Genomic DNA, 25,880 nt, shown 5'->3' with positions numbered 1-25,880 from the left:
TGTTGAGGATTTTAGCATCGTGTTCATCAAGGATATGGGCCTGTAATTTTTTTTTGTAGTAATTTTATCTGGTCTTGGAATTGGGATAATGCTGGACTTCATAAAAAGAGCTTGGAAGTGTTCCTTCCTCTTGAACTTTTTGGAATAGCTTGAGGAGGATAGGTGTTAGTTCCTCTTTGAATGTTTGGTAAAATTCACCTGCAAATCCATCCAGTCCAGGACTTTGGTTTGCTGGAAGTTTTTTAATTACTTACTGCTTCAATTTCATCAGTTGTTATTGGCCTACTCAGGTTTTCTGATTCTTCCTGATTGAATTTTGAAAGATTGTATGTTTCTAGGAATTTGTCCATTTCATCCAGGTTGTCCAGTTTGTTAGCATATAGTTCTTCATAGTATTTGCTTACAATCCTTTTTATTTCTGTGGTGTCCATTGTTATATCACTTCTTTCATTTCTGATTTTATTTATTTGGGTCCTCCCTCTTTGTTTCTTGATGTCTGGCTAGAGGTTCATCAATCTTTTTATCTATTGAAAGAACTAGCTCTTGGATTTATTGTTCTTTTGTACTGTTTTTTTTTTGTTTGTTTGTTTGTGTGTTTTTTTGTGTGTGTGTGTTTTTTAGTCTCTATGTCATTTATTTCAGCTCTGATCTTTATTATTTCCTTCCTTCTACTACCTCCGGGCATTTCTTGCTGTTCTCTTTCTAATACATTTAATTGTAGGGTTAGACAGTTTATTAGTCCTTTTTCTTCCTTCTTGAGGTAGGTCTGTAGTGCTATGAACTTCCCTCTCAGGATTGCTTTTACCATGTCCCATAGGTTTTGGGTGGTTGTGTGTTCATTTTCATTTGTTTCCAGGAAGTTTTTAACTTCTTGCTTGATCTCATTGGTGATAAATTCATTGTTTAATAACATGCTATTTAGCCTTCAGGTATTTGAGTGTTTTGGGGTTTTTTATTGTAGTTGATTTCTAACTTCATGCAATTTTGATCTGAGAAGATGCTTGGTATTATATAAATCTTCTTGAATTTGTATAGACTTGTTTTGTGCCCTAACATGTGGTCTATCTTTGAGAATGTTCCATGTGCACTGGAGAAGAATGTACACTCTGTTGCTTTGGGGTGAAATGTTCTGTAAATATTGGTTAGATCCATTTAATCTAGTGTGTCATTTAAGGCCTCTGATTCCTTGTTAATTTTTTGTCTGGAAGATCTATCCAGTGATGTCAGTGGGGTGGTAAAGCCCCTTACTATGACTGTATTGCTGCCAATCTCTTCCATAAAGTCCATCAAGAGTTTTCTATGTACTTGGGTGCTTCTATATTGGGTGCATATATGTTTATAAGGGTTATATTTTCTTGTTGAATCATTTCCTTTAGTATTATGAAGTGGCCTTCTTTGTCACTTGTGGCCTTTGTTTTGAAGTTTATTTTGTCTGATATGAGTATTTCTACCCCAGTTTTTTTCTTCTTAACATTTGCATGGAATATATTTTTCCATCCCTTCACTCTCAGTCTGTATGTATCTTTTGTTCTAAGGTTTGTCTCTTGCAGACAGCATATACACTGAGTGGCCAGATTATTATGATCTCTGAATGCATAATAATGTGGCCACTCAGTGTGTGTGTGTGTGTGTGTGTGTGTGTGTGTGTGTGTGTGTGTATATATATATATATATATATATATATATATATATATATATATATATATATGGGGCCCGGTGCATGAATTCGTACATGGGTGGTGTCCGGCCAGACTGGCCAGAGGGAGGGGACATGGGCAGTTGGCCAGCTTGCCTGCTGGTTGAACTCCTGGTCGAGGGGACAATTTGCATATTAGCCTTTTATTATATAGGATATACACTGAGTGGCCAGATTATTATGCATTCAGAGATCATAATAATCTGGCCACTCAGTGTAAATGGGTCATGTTTTCTTATCCATTCAATCATCCTATATCTTTTAATTAATTTCCATTTAAGGTTATTATTGATATTTATTTATTGCCATTTTTATTTTCTTTATGCCTATGATTCTTTCTCCCTTCTTTTCTTCTTCTTAAAGCAGTCCCTTCAACTTTTCTTGCTTTGCTGGTTTAGTGATAATATTCTCCTTTAACTCTTCTTGTTTGTTTGTTTGCAAAGTTTTTATTTTACCTTCAATTTTAAATGATAGCCTGGTTGGATACAGTAGTCTTGAATTTAGGCCCTTGCTTTAAGTATTTCATGCCACTCCCTTCTGGCCTGAATTGTTTCTATTGAGAAGTCAGTTGACATTCTAATGAGAACTCCTTTGTAGGTAATTTTCTGTCCCTCTCATTACCTTTAAGATTCTTTCTTTGTCTTTAACATTTACCATTTTAATTATGATGTGTCTAGGTTTGGGTCTCTTTGTGTTCATCTTGCTTGGGACTCTCTGTGCCTCCTGAACTTTTGTGACATTTTCCTTCACCAGGTTGGGGAAGCTTTCTGTCATTCTTTCTTTAAACAGGTTCTCTGTTCCTTGCTCATCCTCTTCCCCTTCTAGTATTCCCGTAATGCAGACATTGTTACATTTCATATTGTCCCAGAGCTCCCTTAAGCTATCTTCCTGCTTATAATTCTTTTTTCTATTTTCTGATGTAATTGGGTATTTATTTCTACCTTGTCTTCCAAATTGCTGATTCAATCTCCTGCTTCATCCAATCTTCTTTTAACCCCTTCCAATGTGTTCTTGATGTCAGACATATCATTTTTCATTTCTCTCTGGTTCTTGTTCATGGCCTCTATTTCCCAAGTTCCTTAAGCATCTTTATAATCATTGTTTTGAACTCTATGTTTGATAGGTTGCTTGCCTCCATCTCATTTAGTTCTTTTTTTAGAGATTACTTTTTTTTCCCCTCTCATTTAGGGATTGTTTCTCTGTCTCCACATTTTAACTGTCTCTTTGTGTTTGCTTCTAGGTATTAGATAGAACTGCTATGCCTCCCAGTCTTTGTGGGATGGTCTTATGTAGAAAGTGTCTTGAGGGGTCTGGTGGTGCAGTCTCTTTATTCACTTCTAGGAATACCCCTTGTGTGTGTTGGTTGGGCTCTCCTGTTGTAATTGGACTTGATTGTTGATGTCGCATCTCTGGGAGGGATCTCCCCTCCGACTTGCTGCTAGTGAGGTTCAACCCCAATGTCATAGTGCCAGCTGTTATACAGGTGTTCAGAGTCTGCTATTTGCGGGCTCACTGGATTTTGCTCTGACATTGTTGAATCTTGTCCCTTGGTGTGTATATCCTGGGCCTCCTGGGAGCTTCTCTAGTGCAGTTGAATGTGAGTCACTGCCCCTTTCTGGCCCTGGGCAACCTGATTGAGGTCTGAGAGGTTGAATCTCCTCATAGAACAGTGGTCGGGGACTCCTTAGCCCCAACCAGGGAGGCTGGGTCTGCCTTGAGTCTCATACATTGTTTTACCCTGTTCTGAGCTGTTCTCCCTTCCCACGTGGAGCTGGTTTCACAGGTGTCAGCTTCAGGAGCTTTGGGTTCCACTGGATTTTACCTTACTGAGCAGTCTGGAATGATGTCTGCAGCAGGGACACAAACTGCTGTTTCTCTCCTGTCAGGATCTTGATATCAGCCTTGGGAGACTCCTGCCATGTCAATAAGACCCATATGACTCCTCACTTCACCTTTTGGTGGGGATGGGTTATGTGGGGGAGATGGGTGCATAAACGCCTTGGTCTAAGGCTAGACAATTCAGATTAGCAGAGGGAGGAGTCTTAGGGGTGACTTTGAATTCAGTTCAGAACCTTGGGCAAGGACTGAAGTGAATTCCTCTTTTAGGGCAATAGAACCCCAGAGAGCAGAACCCCTAGTATAAGTCCTGGTGTCCCCTCAGCAGGGCTTCCAGGGTAAGATGCCCCTGACTTTATCTTCAGTAGTCACAGGGAGACAAGGATCCAATTAAAAGTAAAGTTACTCAGGCCCTTCTAGATGTTAAAGTGAGGACTGAGGGGGATAAATAGTGTCAGGCCCTTCCTCTGTGTTTAGCCCTGGGAAGATATGTCATTCTGACCTTTTTCCTCCCCCCATATTCCAGAATATCAGGTGCATGAGAGCCTTGGTCTGATTGCTCTAAGCCTCAAGCCTGAAGAAGGAAGGATACCAGGCAATCAAGGGAAGGAGCCACATAAGCAACCTAAGGATTGAGGGGACCACTCATTAAAGAACAGAAGGTATTTCATATAGCCCTATATGTGATATCATCCCTGGTGGGGTCCCCAGGGAAGATATGTAAAACTGAGGCCTTCCTAAACTCCTCCTCTGGACTTTCAGGAATATGGTAACCTTGCTCCAAAGGGTTATGTCTAAGATCAGCTGAGGGAGCAGTCCAAGGCCCTGCAAAAAACCAAGGTGAATACTCTGAGTGAGGAGTGAGAACTCTAATTAATTCAGAACAGAGAGGGTCACACAGAGCTCTGTGATTACTGTCATCCCAAGGTATCCCCAGACAGGTGTGCTCAGAAGAGGTTCCTCCTCAGTTCTTCATCCACGGTATCAGGGAGGTAAGGGCTTTGGAAAAAGGGGTCAGCATCAAAGCAATTCAATTGAGAGAGCACCACAGATCCTGCCAGAAGTGGAGGTAATGGCCCTGACTGTGAACTAAAAAAAACCCTGCTCCTTAAGAACAGGAGAGGCTACACAGAGTCTGGACTTGTCAGACCCTGTATCAGCTCCATTAAGATATAGGTAGGGCTGGAAAGTTGCAGCCTAAAGCAAACTCCAGTTACACTTACAGAGTCCTGCCAGGAAAGGCAGCTCAGAGAAGAGGAGTCTCTCAGGTTCCAAGAGCAGTGCCCTCAAGTTAACCTGGAGAGATAGCTGTCAATAAAGTTTCAGGTGGTATGTCCCTGCTAAGGGTATCACACCACTTCATCTTCTTTCCTCCAGGTCACCTTCTTTACCACACTCCTGCTTGCTGTCCCTGATTAGAGTCATCATGCCTCGGGGACAGAAGAGTAAGCTTCGTGCCCGTGAGAAACGCCGCCAGGCCCGAGAAGAGAGTAGAGATCCAGTGGGTGCTCAGGCCACTGTACCAGAGGAAGAAGAGCCCCCTTCTTCCCCATCTCCTGATGTCAAAGATGATTCTCAGAGTTCACCTGCCAGTGGAACACCCAGCGATCCTCAAGTGCTTGGGGAAGTCCACTCCACCACTGCTAGTGCTGAGGCTGCTTCAAGCACAAGATTTACTGAAGATGCCAACAGTCAATTGGAGGATGCGCTAAATGCCTTACATGCCAATGATATCGCTGAGTACTGGTACAGAGGCCCTCTGGATGAAAAGGTGGTTATGTTGGTGCACTACCTGCTGTACAAGTATCAAAGAAAGGAGCCCATTACCAAGGTAGATATGCTAAGAAATGTAATCCAGGTTTACAAGCATAACTTCCATGAGATCTTCAGGAGAGCTTCTGAGCACTTGGAGCTGGTCTTTGGCCTTGATGTGAAGGAAATGGATCCCAACAGAAATACCTATGTCCTCATCAACAAACTGGAACTAAACTGTGATTCAAGAGAACACAGAGGTGTGCCCAAGACAGGTGTGCTGATGACAATCCTGGGCGTGATCTTCATGAAAGGCAACTGCGCCACTGAAGAGGAAGTCTGGAAAGTGCTGAATATGATGGGGTTAAATGATGGGAGGAAGCACTTCATCTTTGGGGATCCCAAGAAGCTCATCACAGAAGATTTGGTGAAAGAAGATTACCTGGTGTACCGCCAGGTGCCTGACCGTGATCCTCCATGCTACGAGTTCCTGTGGGGTCCAAGAGCCTATGCTGAAACCACCAAGATGAAAGTCCTGGAGTTTGTGGCCAAGGTTAATCATACTTCCCCAAGTGCCTTCCCACGCCATTATGAAGAGGCTTTGAGAGATGAGAAAGAGAGAGCCCAAGCCAGATCTACAGCCAGGGCTCGAATTGCTGCCATGGCCAGTGCACGCTCCAAGGCCATTGCCAGCAGCCTTTCCTCCCCTAAGTAAATGCTGAGGAAGATTATTTACCATGTGTTTGAGGAGAATAGATAATGTTGTCATTAGTGGAAGGTTGGGGTCAGTTTAGAGATGAGAGTTTATGACATTTTTATGTTTCTTGTTCTATGTAATAATTTGCATATTTGTCTAAATGTTGCGCCTTTTAATAGAAAGTTTAACTAACTTCTGAATCTGAGTTAATGACTGACCTAAGTCACACATTTATTGATGTTTATAAGTTTTAAGAGTATGAGGTTTACTATTTTAGCATGTCAACTGTAATTAAAACTAAATTTTAACAAAATGGAAAAAATTATTAAATCAGTTTCTCATTTGGGAACGAATATTACAATTTCGAATTTTCTCAGTAGTTCAGGCATCTAATAATTTAGCCTAATAAATTTATATTTTAAAATTGCAAAAAATAGTTGTGCTATTTTAAGAACAAATGTGGAAATTTTCTGTTTAGTTATTTGAAACAAGATAACAGTAGTGTATTGACTGGGTATGTTCTTTGAAATGTGAAAGAACTCAGCATTAAAATAGTTGGGATAAAGAAGCACCAAAATAAATTAAACGATAATTTTTTGCATTCTCTTACCACTTTTAGTCTGTTGTTCTGTAATATGAAGAGAGATATTTTTGGATGTGCTTAGATTATTCAAGAATGTTGACTTAATTTCATCATAATAAATTAGATCTCTTGCACACGGTGTCATTTATTTCTCACATTCCTTGAGCATCTTCTCTTTGGTAGGCTTCTTGCTACTTCTGGGTATGTCAGTATCAATAAGACCTACCGTGCCCAAACTATGTTAGTGTCTAGGAGAGCTGTCATGTCAGGAAGATGGTGAGATACACCCTAAGACCTAAGGACAAGTCCAGAGGAGAGGGGGCATGAGACAATCTAGATGTGAACAGTCACATGTAAATGTCCTGAGGCGAGCGGGTTTGGGGCTTTGGGAAACTCTTTTGGTGTGAGTCACTTTTATGTTAAAAATTGTAATTAAAAAAAAATAATGATAAAATTAAACTTAAAATAAATTATGTTCAGCTGGGTAGTGGGTCAGATGAGGAGGCTGTGGAATAGGTAGACAATGGCCAGTCCCTCCGAAAGTGAGTCCAGAGTGGAAAGTCTAAAGCCTGCAATGGTAAACTGCTTCTAGCAGTCACTTTAAGACATAAATGAACCAGCGAGAAATTTCCATCTGAGGCAGGAATGGGATGTGCCTTGTTCTTTTGTCCCAGTGCAGATGGAAGTCCACAAACTATGTATTATATCTACATCTCCACAGAACCCTAGAGAAGCAATGGTGATACTGCTTTAACATGTGATGCTCAGTATGGTGATGCTGGCTGGAAAATAAGCTCACTGTGTATAGGGCCGTGGTCGGCAAACTGTGGCTCGCGAGCCACATGCAGCTCTTTGGCCCATTGAGTGTGGCTCTTCCACAAAATACCACTGCCTGGGCGAGTCTATTTTGAAGAAGTGGCGTTAGAAGAAGTTTAAAAAATTTGGCTCTCAAAAGAAATTTCAATCATTGTACTGTTGATATTTGGCTCTGTTGACTAATGAGTTTGCCGACCACTATAGGGTGTTTAAATTAGGTTATCTTGGGTATAAATTGGCAAACTGAAAGTGAGGGATAGATGTTTTGATGAGAGCGAACCAGTTAGCGCTTGACTCATTTTACAGAAGCCTTGTATGTATCCACTGGGAAGTTTTTCTTAATTGCGTATAAACTATTCTAAAGTGTTCCTTAGTAAGTTACTTAATTAATTTACTTGATAAGAAGCATTTTGGCTGTATTAGTATGGATGTCCTATAGGGCTGTATGTTGTCTGATATCTTCAAGGATAAAAATACAATTAAAAATTCCAAGATGTGAGATTGGTGGTGTTTGAGGTCAGAATTATAATACTAATAATTGCTAATTATCAAAGGCCCAATGCATACCAGTCACTTGACCAGGTGCCTTACATAAATTAATTGTATTCCAGCAGTCCAAGTTGACAAGGTAAACATGAGCTAAGGGGCAAGGTAAACATGCGCCAAACCCACTTCAGATGAGGAACCTGAGGCTCATATAGCTTTGCAGTTTTCATGAGTTCACATTGCTCCTAAGAGACAAGCCTGAAAAGACCTAGTCTGATACTTCCAGAGCCCACAATGCTCCACTACTCCCAGCCTAAGGTGGACTTGGTGTATCAATTTATTTCTCTTCTCCCTACTCCACAATGTTTCTCAGGCAATGAAAAGAAGGAACTGATGGCTAAAGTACTAAGAGCAAGACTAAAGAATGAAGGTATACCCTGGAGGGTGTCTCTCAGTGGTTAGAGCATCAGCCTGTCAATTCCTGGTCAAGGGCTCTTACCTGGGTTGCAGGTTCAATCCCCAGGCCCAGTTAGGTGTGTGCGGGAGGCAACCAATCCATGAGTCTCTCTCACATTGTCTCACCTCTCTCTCTTTCTTCTCCCCATCCACTCTCTGAAAATGGAAAAAAAAATATCCTTGGGTGAGAATTAACAACAAAAAGTATGAAGGTGAAAATGAGAATGAAGCACAATGTAGGGATTGTCTGTGGTTCCTTTACCCAGGGTCCTCCTGCTCCACGCCCCCAGCCCCTTGAGAGCTGATTCTGCCCTGGGCCCAGCACCAGTGCCCAGCCCTTTCCTGCATTACAGCTCCCTTCCCCTGGGTCTTCCCCAGTGTGACTCCTGTCCAGGCTAGAACCTGTCCTGCCATGCAGCTCTTCTCCACATCCTCCCCTGCAGGCAGCACCCTGCTCCCCTGAACACACAGCCCATGTCCCCTGCCTCCCCAGCCTGGAGCATCCCAACTCCCTGCAGATTCCCTCCTTCTCTGCGGACCCCTCTGATAGCAGCGGCCCTTTTCATGCCATTACTCACTTCAGATGGGGAAGTTTACACATCTCTCCTCAGCCCCTGTGGCTGCCTCCACCAAACTCAAAGATTTTTAGCCAGATCAGCTGGTAGGTAGACTGATTTGGCATGAAATCCACAGGGCCTTGATTTATAACCCTGAGGCTAAAGAAGACTTTTTGAAACAACCATAATTGCAGGAGAATATCTTTTACTTTTTTTAAATTACAGTTTACATTCAATATTATTTTCTATTAGGTTCAGGTGTATAGCAGAATTGTTAGACATCATATACTTCACAAAGTTCTCCCCCTGATATTGCCAGTCCCACCTGGCACCGTACATAGTTATTACAATATTACTGACTATATTTCCTGCAGAAGAATTTTAAAGGGTGTCCTATCTGGGACAGGCCACTGAATCTGTAGTTTACATGTACTACTTTATTTAAAGTTTATGGAGTAGGTGCAACTTGCTTCTTGAACTTGATATCAAATCAAACATGTAAGTCCTCAGATGTTTATGTCTACAGGAACCTAATTTTTGTTTCTCGAGTTAAAATCGCTCTTTCCCTAATATAGAGCCTAGATCAACTTCTTTACACCCTTTTGCATTGGTGCATATGACCTTGTGCTATGCAGCCTTTCCTGCCAGCAGATCTTATCTAGAACCATCACAAAACATCACCGAGTTTCTAACAGTGTTTGACCTCCAAAAAGATGTTGCAAGAGTTTCAATCATTTCCTCCCATGTGGCTCACTGGTTCTTGGGCACATTTATCTATCTTTCCCCAGTGAATAGGATCTGTAACCGAGGGATATTGAGAGGAGCCTTCTTTGCTAGGCTATAGTGCAGATATATACACATACCAGGGTTGCAAGTGCCTTTCTTCTTTGTATTTGCATTATTGAGATGGGACATATAAGAAGACAGGGAAGGTAAAGGTGAAAAAGAGAAGAGATAAAGGAGGAGAAGGAAGACTTCAAAGACAAATTACTTTATAGAAGGATTTTTCGTTTGTTTGTTTTTCTTTAAAAATAAAGAACCAGGTGTATTTTAGACATAATGCATCCCTGCAAGGTGAGTCAGGTTCTCTCAGTTTCCAATATTCTTAAGGCTACACATAAGTGTATACGGTGAAGAAAATTATGTCCCATGGCATTAGGCAGTATGTCATTTCAGTAACAATAGGAATGATATCTAGTGGGTTCTTCCCAAAATTATTTTATTTCTGTAGCTCTAAAAAATATGCTGTTTTTGTTTGCATGCTTTTGATTTAAAAATAGATGGCACATTATGTACAAGAGAAAGGAAATGGAAAATTATTTTTCTGTAGTAATGGAAATACATAGAGCCACGCCATTTCTAGAGCAAGAATGAAATACTATATGAAAAATTTAAAAACAGAGATAAATACAGCAAGAAAATTTGTATCAGTCATAATAAAAAACAAACAAAAAAAAAACAACAAACAAAATGCCATTCTATTAAAGAGAGATTTGAGGTTAATATACCAATTGAAATAGCTGATATAAAAAAGATGAGGAGGCAGAAAATTTAGAATTACTAGCCCCAGGGTAGAATTTGCAGGGACCACAGTCAATTCATTATAACATGCTCAATTTACTTATTTTTAAGAGAACATTTAGTCAAATGATTTAGGGACTATTTGACATCTGCAAAATCTCTTCATAGCACTACCTAGATTAATGTTATATTGAGTAACTGGGAGAAGACAATCTTGGGGACACATCTTAGTATTCTGCCAATAGTCTAAAGGTTAATCATTTTACTCCTAGAGAAACTCTTACAAATATGCCCAAAACACATACAGAAAAGTGTTTATAAAAAGGAACATTTTGGAAACAACCTTAATGTATATATTTATCAACAAGGTTATAAATATACAAAGTGTGTTATTTTTATAAAATGTGAAAGGTGGAATTAAGCCACATGTTTCAACATGGATGAATGTTGAAAAACAGCCAGTTATAGCAGAATTTATAAAGTATGATATCATATACAACAAATATTATCTGCAAAACATATCACATATGTGTTAGAGATACCAAAGCAAAGAACTCCTATAAATCATTAATAAAAACCTAATACAGACTTCTAGTCAAGATGGAGGTATAGGTAAATGCAGTACTCCCATCTGCCCACAACCACATCAAAATTACAACTGAAGTACAGAAAAACCATCATTCAGAGCTGCTTAAAATCTAGCTGAATGGAAGTCCTACCACTAAGGATTTAAAGAAGAAGCCACATTGAGACTGGTAAGAGGGGTGGTGATGAAGAATGGGCTGGCCTCACACGCATGTGTGGTGGATAAAATTCGGGAGGGATATCTTGGCTGCAAAGGTCCCCTGTGAGGATAGAGGGGTCCCAGCACCTCACCAGCCTCCCCTCCCCGAGCCTATGATTCCAATGCCAGGAAGCGAAGTCCCCATAACTTCTCGCTGTAAAAACCAGCAGGGATTGAAGCTGAGGGAGACAGAGGACTGCTGGAGTCTCAGGCATTCCTCTAAAAGGGCCTGCACATGGACTTACTCAGACTCACTCCCTCTGAGCTCAAGCACTGGGGCAACAGCTTGAAAGGCACCTGGGACATATGGGGAGGAACTGAATTGTCTGGCATCAGGGGAAGAGCTAGGTGGGGGGGCAGCTTTCTGCCAAACAAAAGTGTTGGCAGAGGCCATTCTTTTTTTTCTTTCTTTTTTTGTTTTGTTTGTTTCTTTGTTGTTGTTAATCCCCACTGGAGAATATTTTTTCCATTGATTTTTAGAGAGAGTGAAGGGAGGGAAAGAGACAGAGAGAGAAAGAAAGAGAGAAACATCGATGTGAGAGAGACACATTGATTGGTTGCCTCTTGCATGCGGGGTCAAACCTGCAACCCAGGCACATAGACCAGGAGTTGATTCCATGACCCTTCAGTGCGAGGGCCAACACTCTATCCACTGAGCAACACCAGCCAGGGCCCATTGCTCCTTTTCTGAACCCTACTTCAACAATGCCTGCAGGTTGGCCCCATATCTGAGTCTCCATCAACCTGGCTCAACTGTTCACCTCACCCTGGTGATTCCCTGGGACCTCACTCCATCCAACTTTCAGGCCCACCCAAGCTGTTTCCAGTGGCTAAACCCATGATCCATAAAAGGGAAGACTGATAAATTAGGTATCATTAAAATGAAAAACATTTGCTCTGTTAATGATCCTGTTAAGAGGATAGAAAGACAAGATATGCAACAAAGAGCTAGTATCTAGAATATGTAAACAACTTTCAAAAATCAACAGTAAAACAATCGATCCAATCAGAAAATTGGCAAAAGATGTGAAATGACATTTCACTGAAGAGAACATATGGAAAGCAAGTAATCACATAAAAAGGTGTTCAACCTCATTAGCCATAAGGCAAATGCAAGTTAAAGCTACAATGAGATATCACTACATAACTATCATAATGGATAAAATAAAAAAAATAATGAAAATGCCAAATGCTATTCATGATGTGGAGAAACTACTAGTAGATCACTCATCCTTTGCTGGTGAGGATGTAAAATGGTACAGCCATTCTGGAAAATGTTTTGACAGCATCTTATAAAACTAAGCACACAATTACTGTACAATTCAGCAATTGCACTCTTGATAATATATCCCAGATAAATGAAAACTTATGTTTACACAAAACCTGCACACTAATTGACTGTGCATAGCAGTTTTAGTTGTAATAACCAAAAGCTAGAAACAATGCAGATGTCCCTCAATGAGTGAATGGCTAAACAAATGGTAGTACATCCATATCATGGAATACTATTCAGGAATAAAAAATAAATATTGATGCACAAACTACTGGATTGTGTCCAGGGAATTATGCTGATTGACAAAAGCCAGTTTCCCCAAAATTACAAACTGTATTATTCATTCTATTTATATATCATACTTTAAATGACAAGATTATAGAAATGGACATGAGACTAGTGGTTTTCATGGAACATGGGCAAGGGGGTGACAGATACACTACCCTATACAAGGGATCCTTGTGGTGATGGAATTAGTCTGTATTTTACTGTATTAATTTCAATATCCTGTTTGATACATAATAGTAATGTTTTACAAGTGTTGTCATTGGGGGAAACTGCATAAAGGGTACACAGGATCTTTCTGTATTGGTTCTTATAACTTCATATAAACCCATAATTATCTACAAATAAACATTTTATTTTTTAAGAAAATAGTGTAATTAATGGTTAAAATTATAGGCTGTAGAGCAGACTACCTGGGTTTAAATATTTTTTTTTATTAATCCTCACCAGAGGATATCTTTTCATTGCTTTTTCAGAAAGAGTGGAAGGGAGGGCAGTAGGGAGGAAAGAGAGAGAGAGAAAAGCATACATGCGAGAGAGACATTGGTTGCCGGTGAGCAAACCCAGGTAAGTGCCCTTGACCCAGAATCAAACCCATAACCCTTCAGTGCATGGGCCGATGCTCTTAACCACTGAGCACATCGGCCAGGGCTGGGTTCAAATCTTGAATCTATGTCCTGTCATCTGCTATAAGTTTATTTATACTCCCTGTACCTTAATTTCATGTTTAAAATAGGAATAATAATAGAATTTACCTTATAAGGAGTTACTTACACAGTTTAAATAAATTCCTGTAAAGTACATAAAACAGTGCTTTCCACAGATTTATGCTCAATAAATGTCAGCCTTATTTACTATGATGATTATGGTTGTATGTATGTCCATGCTTATGAAAAATGTAAACTTTGCATGGGATGGGTATATATCAACTGCAATTTAAGGGCTATTTTAGGAGCTAGAAATGGGAATGAGATGAAAGGTAAAACTTCATCTGTGCGTATTTTAAATCTTTAAGAAATAGCAGTGAAGCAAATATTGCAAGTATTCAGTAGAAAAGTTGGGTTTTAATTATTCTTTATCTTATTATATGGTTATATATTTTATCTCTGTTATATATTTTATGTATATATTGTAAATTATTTTATTATTGTTTTAGAAGGAAATTGTAGTTTTCTTATATTTGTTTTACAAGGACATTTTCAAGTAATTTAGAAATAATACATTTTCTAATGAACTCATTGCATAAGTATGTCTTCAGCATTTTTCAGAAATAAACTCTTTTTAGTGCATTCTCTTGATTTTCAATTACTTTATAACACAGAGTACCCTAAACAAAATTTTACTTTTTATTAATGACTTAAGAAAATTTTATGAAATTAATTTATTTTTTGTGCTAGAATTCATTAATATTTCCTGGCATAATTAAACTTTTCTAAAGATTATAAATTACTCTCTGAATTCCCTCAATTGTGATATTTTTTGACACAGTTGTTGCCCTCTCCAGTTTCTCCAATCTTGTCAACTGTCACTCTCAGTTGGAGGCATCTCTCATTTCTCTTTCATCCACACCTATAATGTTCTCCTTTGTATAGCAAGATATTAAGGTTGATAAAAACTAAACAGGTCAGCATTCTATTTAATATCTTAGACATCATTCAAAGTTAATGGCCTCACTGTCCCAGAATATATCTCCTCAGTCCCCGCCCCATCCCCCAGAAAAGTGTTTCATAGGATTCTCACCTCTTAGACCTTGATGTCACTAACCACCATGTTTGTGTCCCTGATCAATATTATTAAAATTTGTTGCAACCATTTGTTAAAATATATTTTAGTCTTTTAATGTTTATGTTTTCAGATAATTGGATCATAACTCAAACCCTAAATGAATGATAATCTACTTATATTAGCCCAACTATATGTTCATATATCAATATCAATAATCATACTTATTGATCAATTCACTCTTGTTCAAACCGTATTTATGGAGTGTCTACTAAAGGCGAGGCATTTTTTTTTAGATACTGAATGTACAGAAATGATTGCCATACAATCATTGTAATCCCTGTAATACATATGTTTACTATTTTGGACATTAAGTATTATAAAATTTGATCATTTTAAACTGATAATTTAAAAAGTGGGAAATTAGAATTATATTTATTGTTTGATTTAAAATGCTGAAATTGTTACCACATATCTCATTAAAACTAAGGAAGTAAATTTTAGATAATATATTCTGACTAACTCAGAATACTGTAAAGAAAGTACTATGTAAGAGAAATCTATTTAAAATTGAACTATACATAAACTATTGCCTTAGTTACAGGACTCTCTTTTGCTTAATAAATAATGCAAAGAAGTAAGATTTATAAATCTGCTTATTCATGCAATCTTGTAAATCATATATGTTACAGGAAATATTATTTGTTTACTTACCTTTAGAAATGTTCATTGATCACTTAGCATATAAAATGAGCCACTGGCCTTGTAGTAATTTGATCCACCACTATTTCTATCTAAATCTGTCTTTTCTCTCTGTCTCTTCCTCCCTCCCTCTCTACCCCCCCTCTCTCTTTCTCATGTATAACTTTTTTGCAGTTCTGAAAACCTCACTCATGAGTCTATTTGCTCCATTAGACTTGCAAATTACAAATAAAGCATACAACTGTAGATTTCTATTCAAAACTGATGAGAAAGATTTGTACTTACACACTCTCTTATTCAGTTTGGGTTGCTATAACAAAAATACCATAAACAGGTTGTCTTAAACAATAAACAGTTATTTCTCACAGCTTGGAGGATGGAAGTCTGTGACTAGGGAGCCAGCATGGCTAGGTTCTGGTGAGGTTCCTCTTCCAGGTCGCTGACTGCCTACTCCTTAGACTTTTTACATCATAACCAAGACTTTTGTATTAATATATAAGAGTCATTGGAAGTTTTTAAGTATAAAAGTGGAATGGTTAATTTGAATTCTACATAACTTACTTAGAAAGTAGAGTGGGGAATGAATTTGAAAAGCACCACATTAGAAGAAAAGATAATTTTGAGGACTAAATCCAGGCAGAGTTGATGAAGACCTCACTAGAACAACAGTCGTTGACTATGAATGGGTGAATGCCAGAAATATTTGGGCAATGATATTAACACAACTTGGTGATTGGCAAGGAGTAAAAGAGACAAAGTAGTTGTTTAGGTTATCCATTATCACATAGCAAATTGGCCCAAAACTTAGCAACTAGAAACAACAATAAACATTCATTATCTCATACTAGAGGCCTGGTGCATGGATTCATGCACCGGTGGGGTCCCTCGGCTTGGCCTATGCCCTCTTGTAATCTGGGACCCCTCAGGGGATATCGGATAGCCAGTTTCTGCCCAATCCAGACAGGCCCGATCCAGACAGGAGGGAGCCCGATCCTGTGCATTGAGCATCTGTCCCCTGGTGGTCAGTGTGCATCATAGCGACTGGTCAACCAGTCGTTCAGTCATTTGGTCACTTAGGCTTTTATATATATAGATAGTTTCTGTGTGTCAGGATTCTGGATCAGCTTACCTAGGTGATTCAGGCTCTGGTATTCACTTCTGCGGTTGTAGTCACGATGTCAGCTAGTGTTACATGTCAACTGGTTTGACTGTGGTTAAAGTATCTGCTTCCAAGATAGTTCACTCACCTGACTATTGGCAGGAGATCTGTTTCTAGATGGTTCTGGCAGGAGGACTCACTTCCTTGCCAATGAAAATCTCTGTAGGGTCACTTGAGTGTCCTCAGGAAACAGCAGCTGCCTTTCCCTACAACCAGCTATCCAGGGAAAAGGAAAAGATATAAGCTGAAAATCTAGCTTTGAAGTCAAATAAAGTCTTTATGCAATATCCTATTGGTTACATAGGTGGGAAATGACTATGCATGGGCATCCATAGCATGAGGCAAGACTAATAGCAGATACAGTGGTAAATAATAGAGCCCACATTCTTGTCTTTGGTGTTTAGTTAGGTTATTGTGTCATCTATATAATAAAAAATAAAAAGGAACAAGTTATTGTGGTTTGTTTGTTTGGGGTCCATGTGTGTGTCTGTGTCCATGTGTGTTTGTGTTCAGAAAGTAGAAGGTAATGAGTTCAGATTTGGAAATTATCCAGCAAATGCTAGGTAATATGCTTTGGACATGCAATAATATGTTTAGTGATGAAGAAATAGATTTAAGAACCACTAGCATTTAAAAAAATAAATAAATATATATATATATATATATATATATATATATATATATATATATATATATATATATATATATATTATTGTTTGAAGTATTACAAATAGTAGTACATATGTCTTCTTTTTTTCCCCCATTGACCTCTCCCCCGGCCTCCCCTACGCCCTGGTACATGACTTTACCTGCCCCCCCCAGTGTCTTGTTTCCATTGGTTATGCTTATATGCATGCATACAAGTCCTTCGGTTGATCTCTTACAGCCCCCGCCCCCCCCCCGCCCAACCTCCCCTGCCTTTCCGCTGTAGTTTGACAGTCTGTTCAATGCTTCTTTGCCTCTGAATCTATTTTTCCCCATTTCTTTCCTTTAAAAAATCTTGCCTCTGCAGACTAGAAATAAACATATAATAACAAAAAATGTTGAGTCCCAATTTCAATGTCCAACAGTTCTGAGTCCCCGTTTCAATGTCAAACAGTTCCTTATGTGTACATGTCAGCAATGATATCTGGATGGTGGGCCCATGGTGGCAATGCTGGTCCGACCCTCTCTGGTTTGGTCCTAGGCAACCTGCTGCGATGCACAGCTGCTGACTGTTTTATTGATTTTTTACAGAGAGGAAGGGAGAGGGATAGAGAGTTAGAAACATCAATGAGAGGGAAACGATCAGCTGCATCCTGAACACTTTCCACTGGGGATGTGCCTGCAACCAAGGTACATGCCCTTGACCAGAATCGAATCTGTGACCCTTGAGTCCGCAGGCTGACACTCTATCCACTGAGACAAACTGGTTAGGACAGTGGTAGGCAAACTGCGGCTCGCGAGCCACATGCGGCTCTTTGGCCCCTTGAGTGTGGCTCTTCCACAAAATACCACGTGCGGGCGTGCACATACAGTGCGATTGAAACTTCGTGGCCCATGCGCAGAAGTCAGTTTTCGGCTCTCAAAAGAAATTTCAATCGTTGTACTGTTGATATTTGGCTCTGTTGACTAATGAGTTTGCCGACCACTGGGTTAGGGCAACCACCAGCATTTAAATGGAACTTTAAATCTTAAGATTAGGAAAATTCATCCCAGTAGAGCATAAAAATGTGAACAAACAAAAACAACATTGTTTAAGAAAAAATGAGCAAGGTAGTACGTTATGAAAGATATTAAGCAAGGTGATCAAGAGTGGTAGATATAATAAAGATGAGCACTGTAAAAGTAAAGGAATAAATAGTGTAAAGAAGTGAGTAGTCATCAGTCAAACAAAGCAAAAGTATCCAGTGAACTAAAATATACTGATTGGAGCCCTAGCCAGTTTGGCTCAGTGGATAGAGTGTCAGCTTGTGGACTGAGTGATCCTGGGTTCGATTCCAGTCAAGGGCACATGCTCAGGTTGCAGGCTCGATTCCCAGTAGGGGGCGTGCAGGAGGCAGCCAGTCAATGATTCTCTCTCATCATTGATGTTTCTATCTCTCCCTCCCTCTCTGAAATCAATAAAAATATATTTAAAATAAATAAAATATACTCATTGGATTTAGCAGTATTTGTGCCACTAATGATGTTGCCAGTGCAATTTCAAGTGTGGGAGTGGAGAAGCAGAAAACATATAAGAAAAGGTTAAGTACAGGTAATTAAATAAACTGTGTTTAATTATATGTACCAGTTATGTTTCATTTTGGAAACAGAAACCCTTCAGAATATTTAAGACAGTAAATTTAATATTGGGAATGATTACACAGGTGATGGGATTGCTGAAAAAACAGGCAGGAGATGATGAGGGAACTCCCAGATTAACAATCTCTAAAGCTGCGTTGGCTGAAAGGATGAAGGAAAGAGGGGAAGAGGGGGTTACTGACATCCAGAAACGGGGTCTCCTGGAGGAAGTTGGAATCAATTCTTATAAGAACTGAGGAGAAGCAACTGCTGCTGAAAACGCTCCATTGGCAGACAGAGTGAGTGAGAAATACCCTTTCACCTCCTCCCACTCATACTGCCTAACCATTGGCAGAATACAGTAGACGCCAGCTGATCCAGGAATGTGGGAGAAATATTTTTTTCCTGAGGTCAATGTGATACAAAATGGAAAAAAAGAAGAAAGTATTTTGAGAACAAATAGAGGAGAGACTGACACAAAGTTTTAAAAACTTGTCAACCTTGTAAAGACAAACCAAATTAGAAGCTCCTTGTGAGAAAGTTCGTAGAACTGTATTCATAATGCAAAATGAATTTCACTTAAAATATTTCAAAGACTGAGGCCTATGTTCTGGGTAAAATACCCATAAATTGAAGAACTTTTATCTCCGCACTTTTAATGTAGAAAGATTTAGCCTGACTTGAAATAATTGAGCTTGCCGTTATCTTTCATAATACAGGAAGTCATCAAGAATTCCCTGTGCAGAGTACACTCATGAAATATTTAGAATTCATTTTATTTCTAATTAAATATTTCCTCTTTTGATTCAGTGAATTTTCATTTTTGAAGATATGGGATAGTAATAAAATACGATGCATTCAGATATTCACCATAGTCATAAGACAGAACAACAAGTAAAATATAATTTTATCATTAAAGTTATTTTAGGTACTTGCTCATCAAAATGTTAAATAATATTGATCTAGTAAAATATACAGCAGTATACAATTAGAGTGTGCATTGTAGACATTCTCACAGTATCCATTCCCCTCTCCCTGAGCCCTAACAGAACCTTAATTTTTAAAAATATATATTTTTATTGATTTCAGAAAGGGGGAGGAGAGAGAGAGAGAGAGAGAGAGAGAGAGAGAGAGAGAGAGAGAGAGAAGAGAGAGAGAGAGAGAGACATCAATGATGAGAGAGAATCATTGATTGGCTGCCTCCTGCACACCCTCACTGGGGATAGAGCCCGCAACCCAGGCATATGCCCTGATGGAAATCGAACTGTGACCTCCCAGGTCATAGGTCAATGCTCAACCACTGGAGCCACGCTGGCTGGGCCTACTAGAATCTTAATTTAAATAAAACATTCAATACTCTCATTCCATGTGCCTCAGAGGAATCTGACCCCACACATCTCATTGGTGTGTGAGCCTGAATGGCTTAATCCAATGAATTTATACTACATCTTGGAAACTGGACAGAATGTGGGCATGTGATTTAATTGGGTAATCTGTGTGTGTGGGGTGGATTAAAAGTCTCTTGGAGTGCTGGAACACAAGAGCTATTGCATACCTTCTGCAAATTGTTATATGCTGTTGTGGAGCCCAAAACTGCTGCAGTTATCTTGCTGCCAGACTAAAGAGAGAAAAGGGGGTTGGTTAATGTCAAGATTATTTCAAGAAAATGAAGCAAAAGTTATTGGCATAAGCCAAATCTGAAGCCTGATTTACAATTTTATTGCCAGTTACATAGGCAACTAAAATTCTTTTTTAAAAAAATATACTTTTATTGATTACAGAGAGGAAAGAAGAGAGAAACCCGGAACCCTTCAGTCCATAGGCCAATGCTCTATCCACTAAACCAAACCAGCTAGGGCTAAAACTCTTTATTATTCAGCTAAGTTTAAGTGGTATTTTCTTTCACTAGTTGCCAAAAGCAGTTTATATCAATGTACAAAGTGTGTATGAATATATAAGTATGCAGATATATGTATGTTATTATTTATATACTATTCATATGTACTCATATATATAATTTTTAAAAAAATATATTTTATTGATATTTTACAGAGAGGAAGGGAGAGGGATAGAGAGTCAGAAACATCGATGAGAGAGAAACATCGATCAGCTGCCTCCTGCACACCCCCCACTGGGGATGTGCCCGCAACCAAGGTACATGCCCTTGACCGGAATTGAACCTGGGACCCTTCAGTCCGCAGGCCGACGCTCTATCCACTGAGCCAAACCGGTTTTGGCCTCATATATATAATTTTAAGCATTTCAAATATGAATAGATATTTTTTTAATTCCCACAAAACAATCTATATGCTATATCTATCCATCACCTCATGTAACAATATACCTGATGTATTAATTTTTTTGGAAATGAATAATTTTAACTAAGTAAAAGTATTTGCACTCTTTCACTTTATATTTTACTTTTTTGAATAGAAATTATAGTTTTATATAACCCGTGACCCCACACTTAAACAACCTCTCCTACCATCAAAATCTCATAAGAGAGTTAGGGATACACTTGTTAAAAATCAATGAACCTACATTGATTCCTTGTTATTATACAAAGTTCATAGTTTACAATAGGGTTCACTCTTGGTGCTGTACTTTTTTTTGGATTTTGACAAATGTATGATGACATGTATCACTATTTTAGTATTATATAGAATAGTTTTAATGCCCTTTAAATCCTCTGTGCTATGTCTATTCAACCACCCCTCCCTCTAACCCTGGACAATGCTAATCTTTTTACTGTCTCCATAGTTTTTCCAGAATGTAGTTGATATTATACAGTATGTAGGTTTTCCAGATTGTCTTCTCTCACTTCATAATACTAATTTAAGTTTTCTCCATTTCTTTTCATAGCTTGGTAGCTCATTTCTTTTTAAGTACTGAATAATTTCCATTCTCTGGATTTTCCACAATATTTTTAAATTGAATTTATTGGGGTGACATTGGTTAATAAAATCATGTAGGTTTCAAGTGTACAGTTCTATAATTCATCATCTGTATATTGCATTGTGTGTTCACCAGCCAAGTCAAGTCTCCTTCCATCACCATGTAACCCCCTTTTATCCTCTTTTATGTCCCACACCCATTTCCCGCTGGTAATCACCATACTGTTATCTGTGTCTATGAGGTTTTTGTTGTTATTGTTTCTTAATCCCTTCAGCTTTTTCACTCAGCCCCCAAAGTGCCTCCCATCTGACAGCTGTCAGTCTGTTCTGTGTCTGTGCGACTATTTATCTTTTCTTTGTTAGTTTATTTTGTTCATTTGATTCTACATAGATTTGAAATCATATGGTATTTGTATTTCTCTGACTGATTAATTTCACTTGCTATAATACTCTCCAGGTCCATCCATGCTATAGCTAAAGGTAAGATTTCCTTCTTTTTTACAACCAAGTAGTATTCCATTGTGTAAATGTACCACTGATTTTTTACCCAGTTATCTACGGATGAGCACTTGGGCTGCTTCTAAATCTTGACTATTGTAAATAATGCTGCAATGAATATAGGAATGCATATATTCTTTTGAATTGGTGTTTCGGTTTTCTTCAGATATATCCCTAAAAGTGGAATGGAATCGCTGGACTATATAGCAGTTTCATTTTTATCTTTTTGAGGTAACTTCATACTGCTTTCCATTGGTTCAGTGTCTGAACCAATCTGCTTTCCCACCACCAACAGTGTATGAAGATTCCCTGTTTTTTTCTCCACATCCTCACCAACACTTGTTTGTTGATTTATTGATGATAGTTATTTTGACAGATATGAGGTGATATCGCATTGTGGCTTTAATTTGCATTTCTCTGAGGATTTGTGATGGTGAGCGTCTTTTCATTTGTCCATTGGCCATCTGTATGTCTTTTTTAGGTCCTTTGCCCATTTTAAAATTGGATTTTTTGTGGGTTTTTTTTTTGGGGGGGGGACTGAGCTTTATAAGTTCTTTATAAATTTTGGATATTAACCCCTTATTAGATGTATCATTGACGAATATGTTCTCCTATTCAATGGGTTGTCTTGTCATTTTGTTGGTGGTTTTCTTTGCTGGGCAAAAACTTTTTAGTTTGATGTAGTCCCATTTGCTTATTTTTTCTTGTGTTTCCTTTGCCATAGGAGATATATCAGAAATAATATTGCTATGAGAGATGTCTGAGATTTTACTGCCTATGTTTTCTTCTAGGATTTTTATGGTTTCAAGTTTTACATTTAAGTGTTTAATCCATTTGAGTTTATTTTTGTGTATGGTTTAAGAAGGTGGTCTAGTTTCATTTTTCTGCGCATATTTGTCCAATTTTCCTAACCCCACTTATTAAACAGACTATCTTTACCCCATTGCACGTTCTTGCCTCCTTTGTCAAGTATTAATTCACCATAAAAGTGTGGGTTTATTTCTGGGCCAAATTAAATATTTCTTGACACTTAAATTGGCAGACTCTGTCAGTTGTCCTGGCCATATACAAATGAGTCAATTTCTGCTTCCAGAATCATAAACAAAATACAGTTAACAAATCCTAGAATTTAACTTAAAATTCCAGTAGTACAATAAATACAAGGGAAGGAGTTCTCAACGCTCTTGGAGTTGCAAATACTTTTTTGAAATATAATGAAAGGCACTGAACTTCTGACATGAAGAAAAAACAAAACAAAACTCTGTACAATGCATCAGTACATACAAAACTTAAATATACTATATTGATTCTCAGACTGAGTGATTCCAATCCCTGCAACAGGATATCATTTATTCAATAGCAGGATACAATTTAAGGGAAAAAAACTAGTGTTAATGCAAGTGATTACAAAATTTTAAATAAGTCTAACAGATATTCCTATACTTCAAGTGAGGGAGAATCTGTTTTAAAGATCTTGGTCTGCATCGCCATTTATCCCCCATATACCCTCTTCCATGGAAATAAAATAAAATAAAGAAAAAATATAAAGATCTTGGTTTGAAAAATGTAATATATGGATAAGATGGTATATTATTCAGCTTTTTAAAAGAAGAAAATCTGTTGATCATACCACATTAAAGTGGCTTACAAAATACAGTTCTGGATTTGAAACATTGGCTTAGAAAGGAACTGTGAGTTCAAAGATGAGTATAAGCTAATTCGTTCTACTATCCATTCATGTGACTTGAATATGTTTTGTTATTGGTCTTAATACTGGGTTTATTTTAGATTTGCATATTCAAGGTTAGAAATTTTCAAAGATAGTCATCTCGTATATATTAACATGTGATTTATGTAAAAGAATGTGTACTTAAATACCCCTGATGGAGGGCAAGAATTAATTTGCATCCATCATACCTATAACAAATAGTTTGTGTTACTTTGGGAAATGCTGTATTATATATTTGTTCAAGTATTTGATAATAAAGCAGCATGTTGTTTTCGACTGTCTTTTTAAAGGGTGTGGAAAAAGGAGAATTTTAGCTATTCCCATGAAAAGCTTATGAATAAAGATGTCAGTCTTTTTTAACACATAGAAACATTTAAAGGTGAATGTGTGCTTTGAAGAGGAGCATAGTTTCACTGTATATCTTAAATTCCTTTTTTAAAAATATGTTTTTATTGACTTCAGAGAGAAAGGGAGAGGGACAGAGAGATAGAAACATCAATGATAAGAGGTAATAATATTGATCAGCTGCCTCCTGCACGCCCCACATTGGGGATCAAGCCTGCAACCTGGGCATGTGTCCTGGCCGGGAATTAAACAGTGACCTCCGGGTTCATAGGTCAATGCTCAACCACTGAGCCATGCCAGCTGGGCTTAAATTCCTTTAGTATTCTTTACTTGTTTATACTATAGTGAAACATATGCATCAAATGGTCTATTCAACAGTGGAGCAAGAGCATCTCCAATTTTTAACAAAATCTAAGACATGAAATCCAGAAGCACTTTTTTCTACATTTCCATGTTACATGAAAAATATTTTTACTTACAAAGAGGGATTAAATAGTACATGAGAGTTTGTCAGTAATTTTATTCCTGAAGGAATCAGTGTGGAATGCTAAGATAGGTTTTGCAAGAGCTTAGTATCTGTGCTGCTATAGGCCTTCATTTTTTAAAGCTATTTTCCAGAGTCGAGCCATTGACACTATTTTACCACCTGATACTTTTTTTGACATTCATGCAACAAATATTTCAAATGGAACATTATATCTTGAGAGGCTAGGTAGCTAAAAAAAAGAGTATGCAATCCTTTTCTTCTCACAATAGTCACAACTTGGCCTTTTATCTGACTTGAGACTCTTTATATTTCTCTACAACAAAGTGGGAGGAGGCTGGTTCTGCTAGAATTAAGTAGGGCAAGAAGCCATGTATAATAATAGCTCCTATCTCTCCTAATGTGGAGCATTTAGATACCAACTATTTGGTAAATACATATGTGTAATACATTTTCTGGACTTTATCTCCAATTTTTCTGCCAGTTAGCATATTCTTTTTTCTTTAAAAGCTCTAAAAGTTTCATGTCAGTGAACAGGAACAGAATATTTTACAGAAAAAAAAATTCAAAGATTATTTTTTGGTAAAGATGTACCCCTGGTGATGAAGTGTTTGTGCCTGGAATGATAAAGGTAGTTTTCCTATTGTTCACACAGCAGGCTGGCATCTTTTTCTTCTTAATAGGGAAAGGTATTATCCTTAGCAATGCTGAATGAGTTTTTCAGTTACTTGGCAACAATAATTTTTTTAAAAAGACACAAATAGTAAAGGACCCATCATCAACATTAGGACAAATAGTTGTGCCTCAGCTGTTTTTAATGCCCAAATGGAGACATTAAGTTCCTTGTTTCAAGAATTAAACCCAATGCATATGACCAGGTTGAACCCTGGTATATGCAGCAATCTGAAACATTTTAGCTGTTGTATATGAAACAGTATGTGGGAAAAAGTGAATAAATATGAGACATTCACCCTAATAAACAAAGCACCACAGGAATGCATGAGACAGAGACAGTTTTGTAATTTAAATATCAGGACATAGTTTTGGTACATCCTTATGATCACTGGTACCTCTGATACATACACATGCACTGTGTGAATGATGTTGTCTATTGGTAAAGAATAACTAGAAATAAATACTTGATTAAGAAATGCTGCCATTGCCTGTCCAGTGTGGCTCAGTGGTTGAGCATGGACTTATGAACCAGGAGGTCACGGTTCGATTCCCAGCCAGGGTACATGCCTGGGTTGTAGGCTTGATCCCCAATAGGGGGCGTGCAGGAGGCAGCCGATTAATGATTCTCTCTCATCATTGATGTTTCTCTCTCTATCCCTCTCCCTTCC

The 25,880-nt window shown here is 38.2% G+C and overlaps 1 protein-coding gene across 1 annotated transcript; it reads left to right on the top strand.

The window, feature by feature from the left end:
* Window positions 1–4,958: 4,958 nt before the first annotated feature.
* On the top strand, window positions 4,959–5,999 carry LOC308240639 (melanoma-associated antigen B10-like; the record flags this gene model as incomplete). Its single annotated transcript, XM_080653973.1, has 1 exon — window positions 4,959–5,999. The coding sequence occupies one exon, from the start codon at window positions 4,959–4,961 to the stop codon at window positions 5,997–5,999; it is 1,041 nt and encodes a 346-aa protein (XP_080510099.1).
* Between the last annotated feature and the right edge of the window lie 19,881 nt (window positions 6,000–25,880).

This window comes from Plecotus auritus, assembly GCF_963455305.1.
Source record: "Plecotus auritus genome assembly, chromosome: X".
NCBI lineage: Eukaryota > Metazoa > Chordata > Mammalia > Chiroptera > Vespertilionidae > Plecotus > Plecotus auritus.
This window is presented reverse-complemented; position numbering and strand designations above follow the sequence as displayed.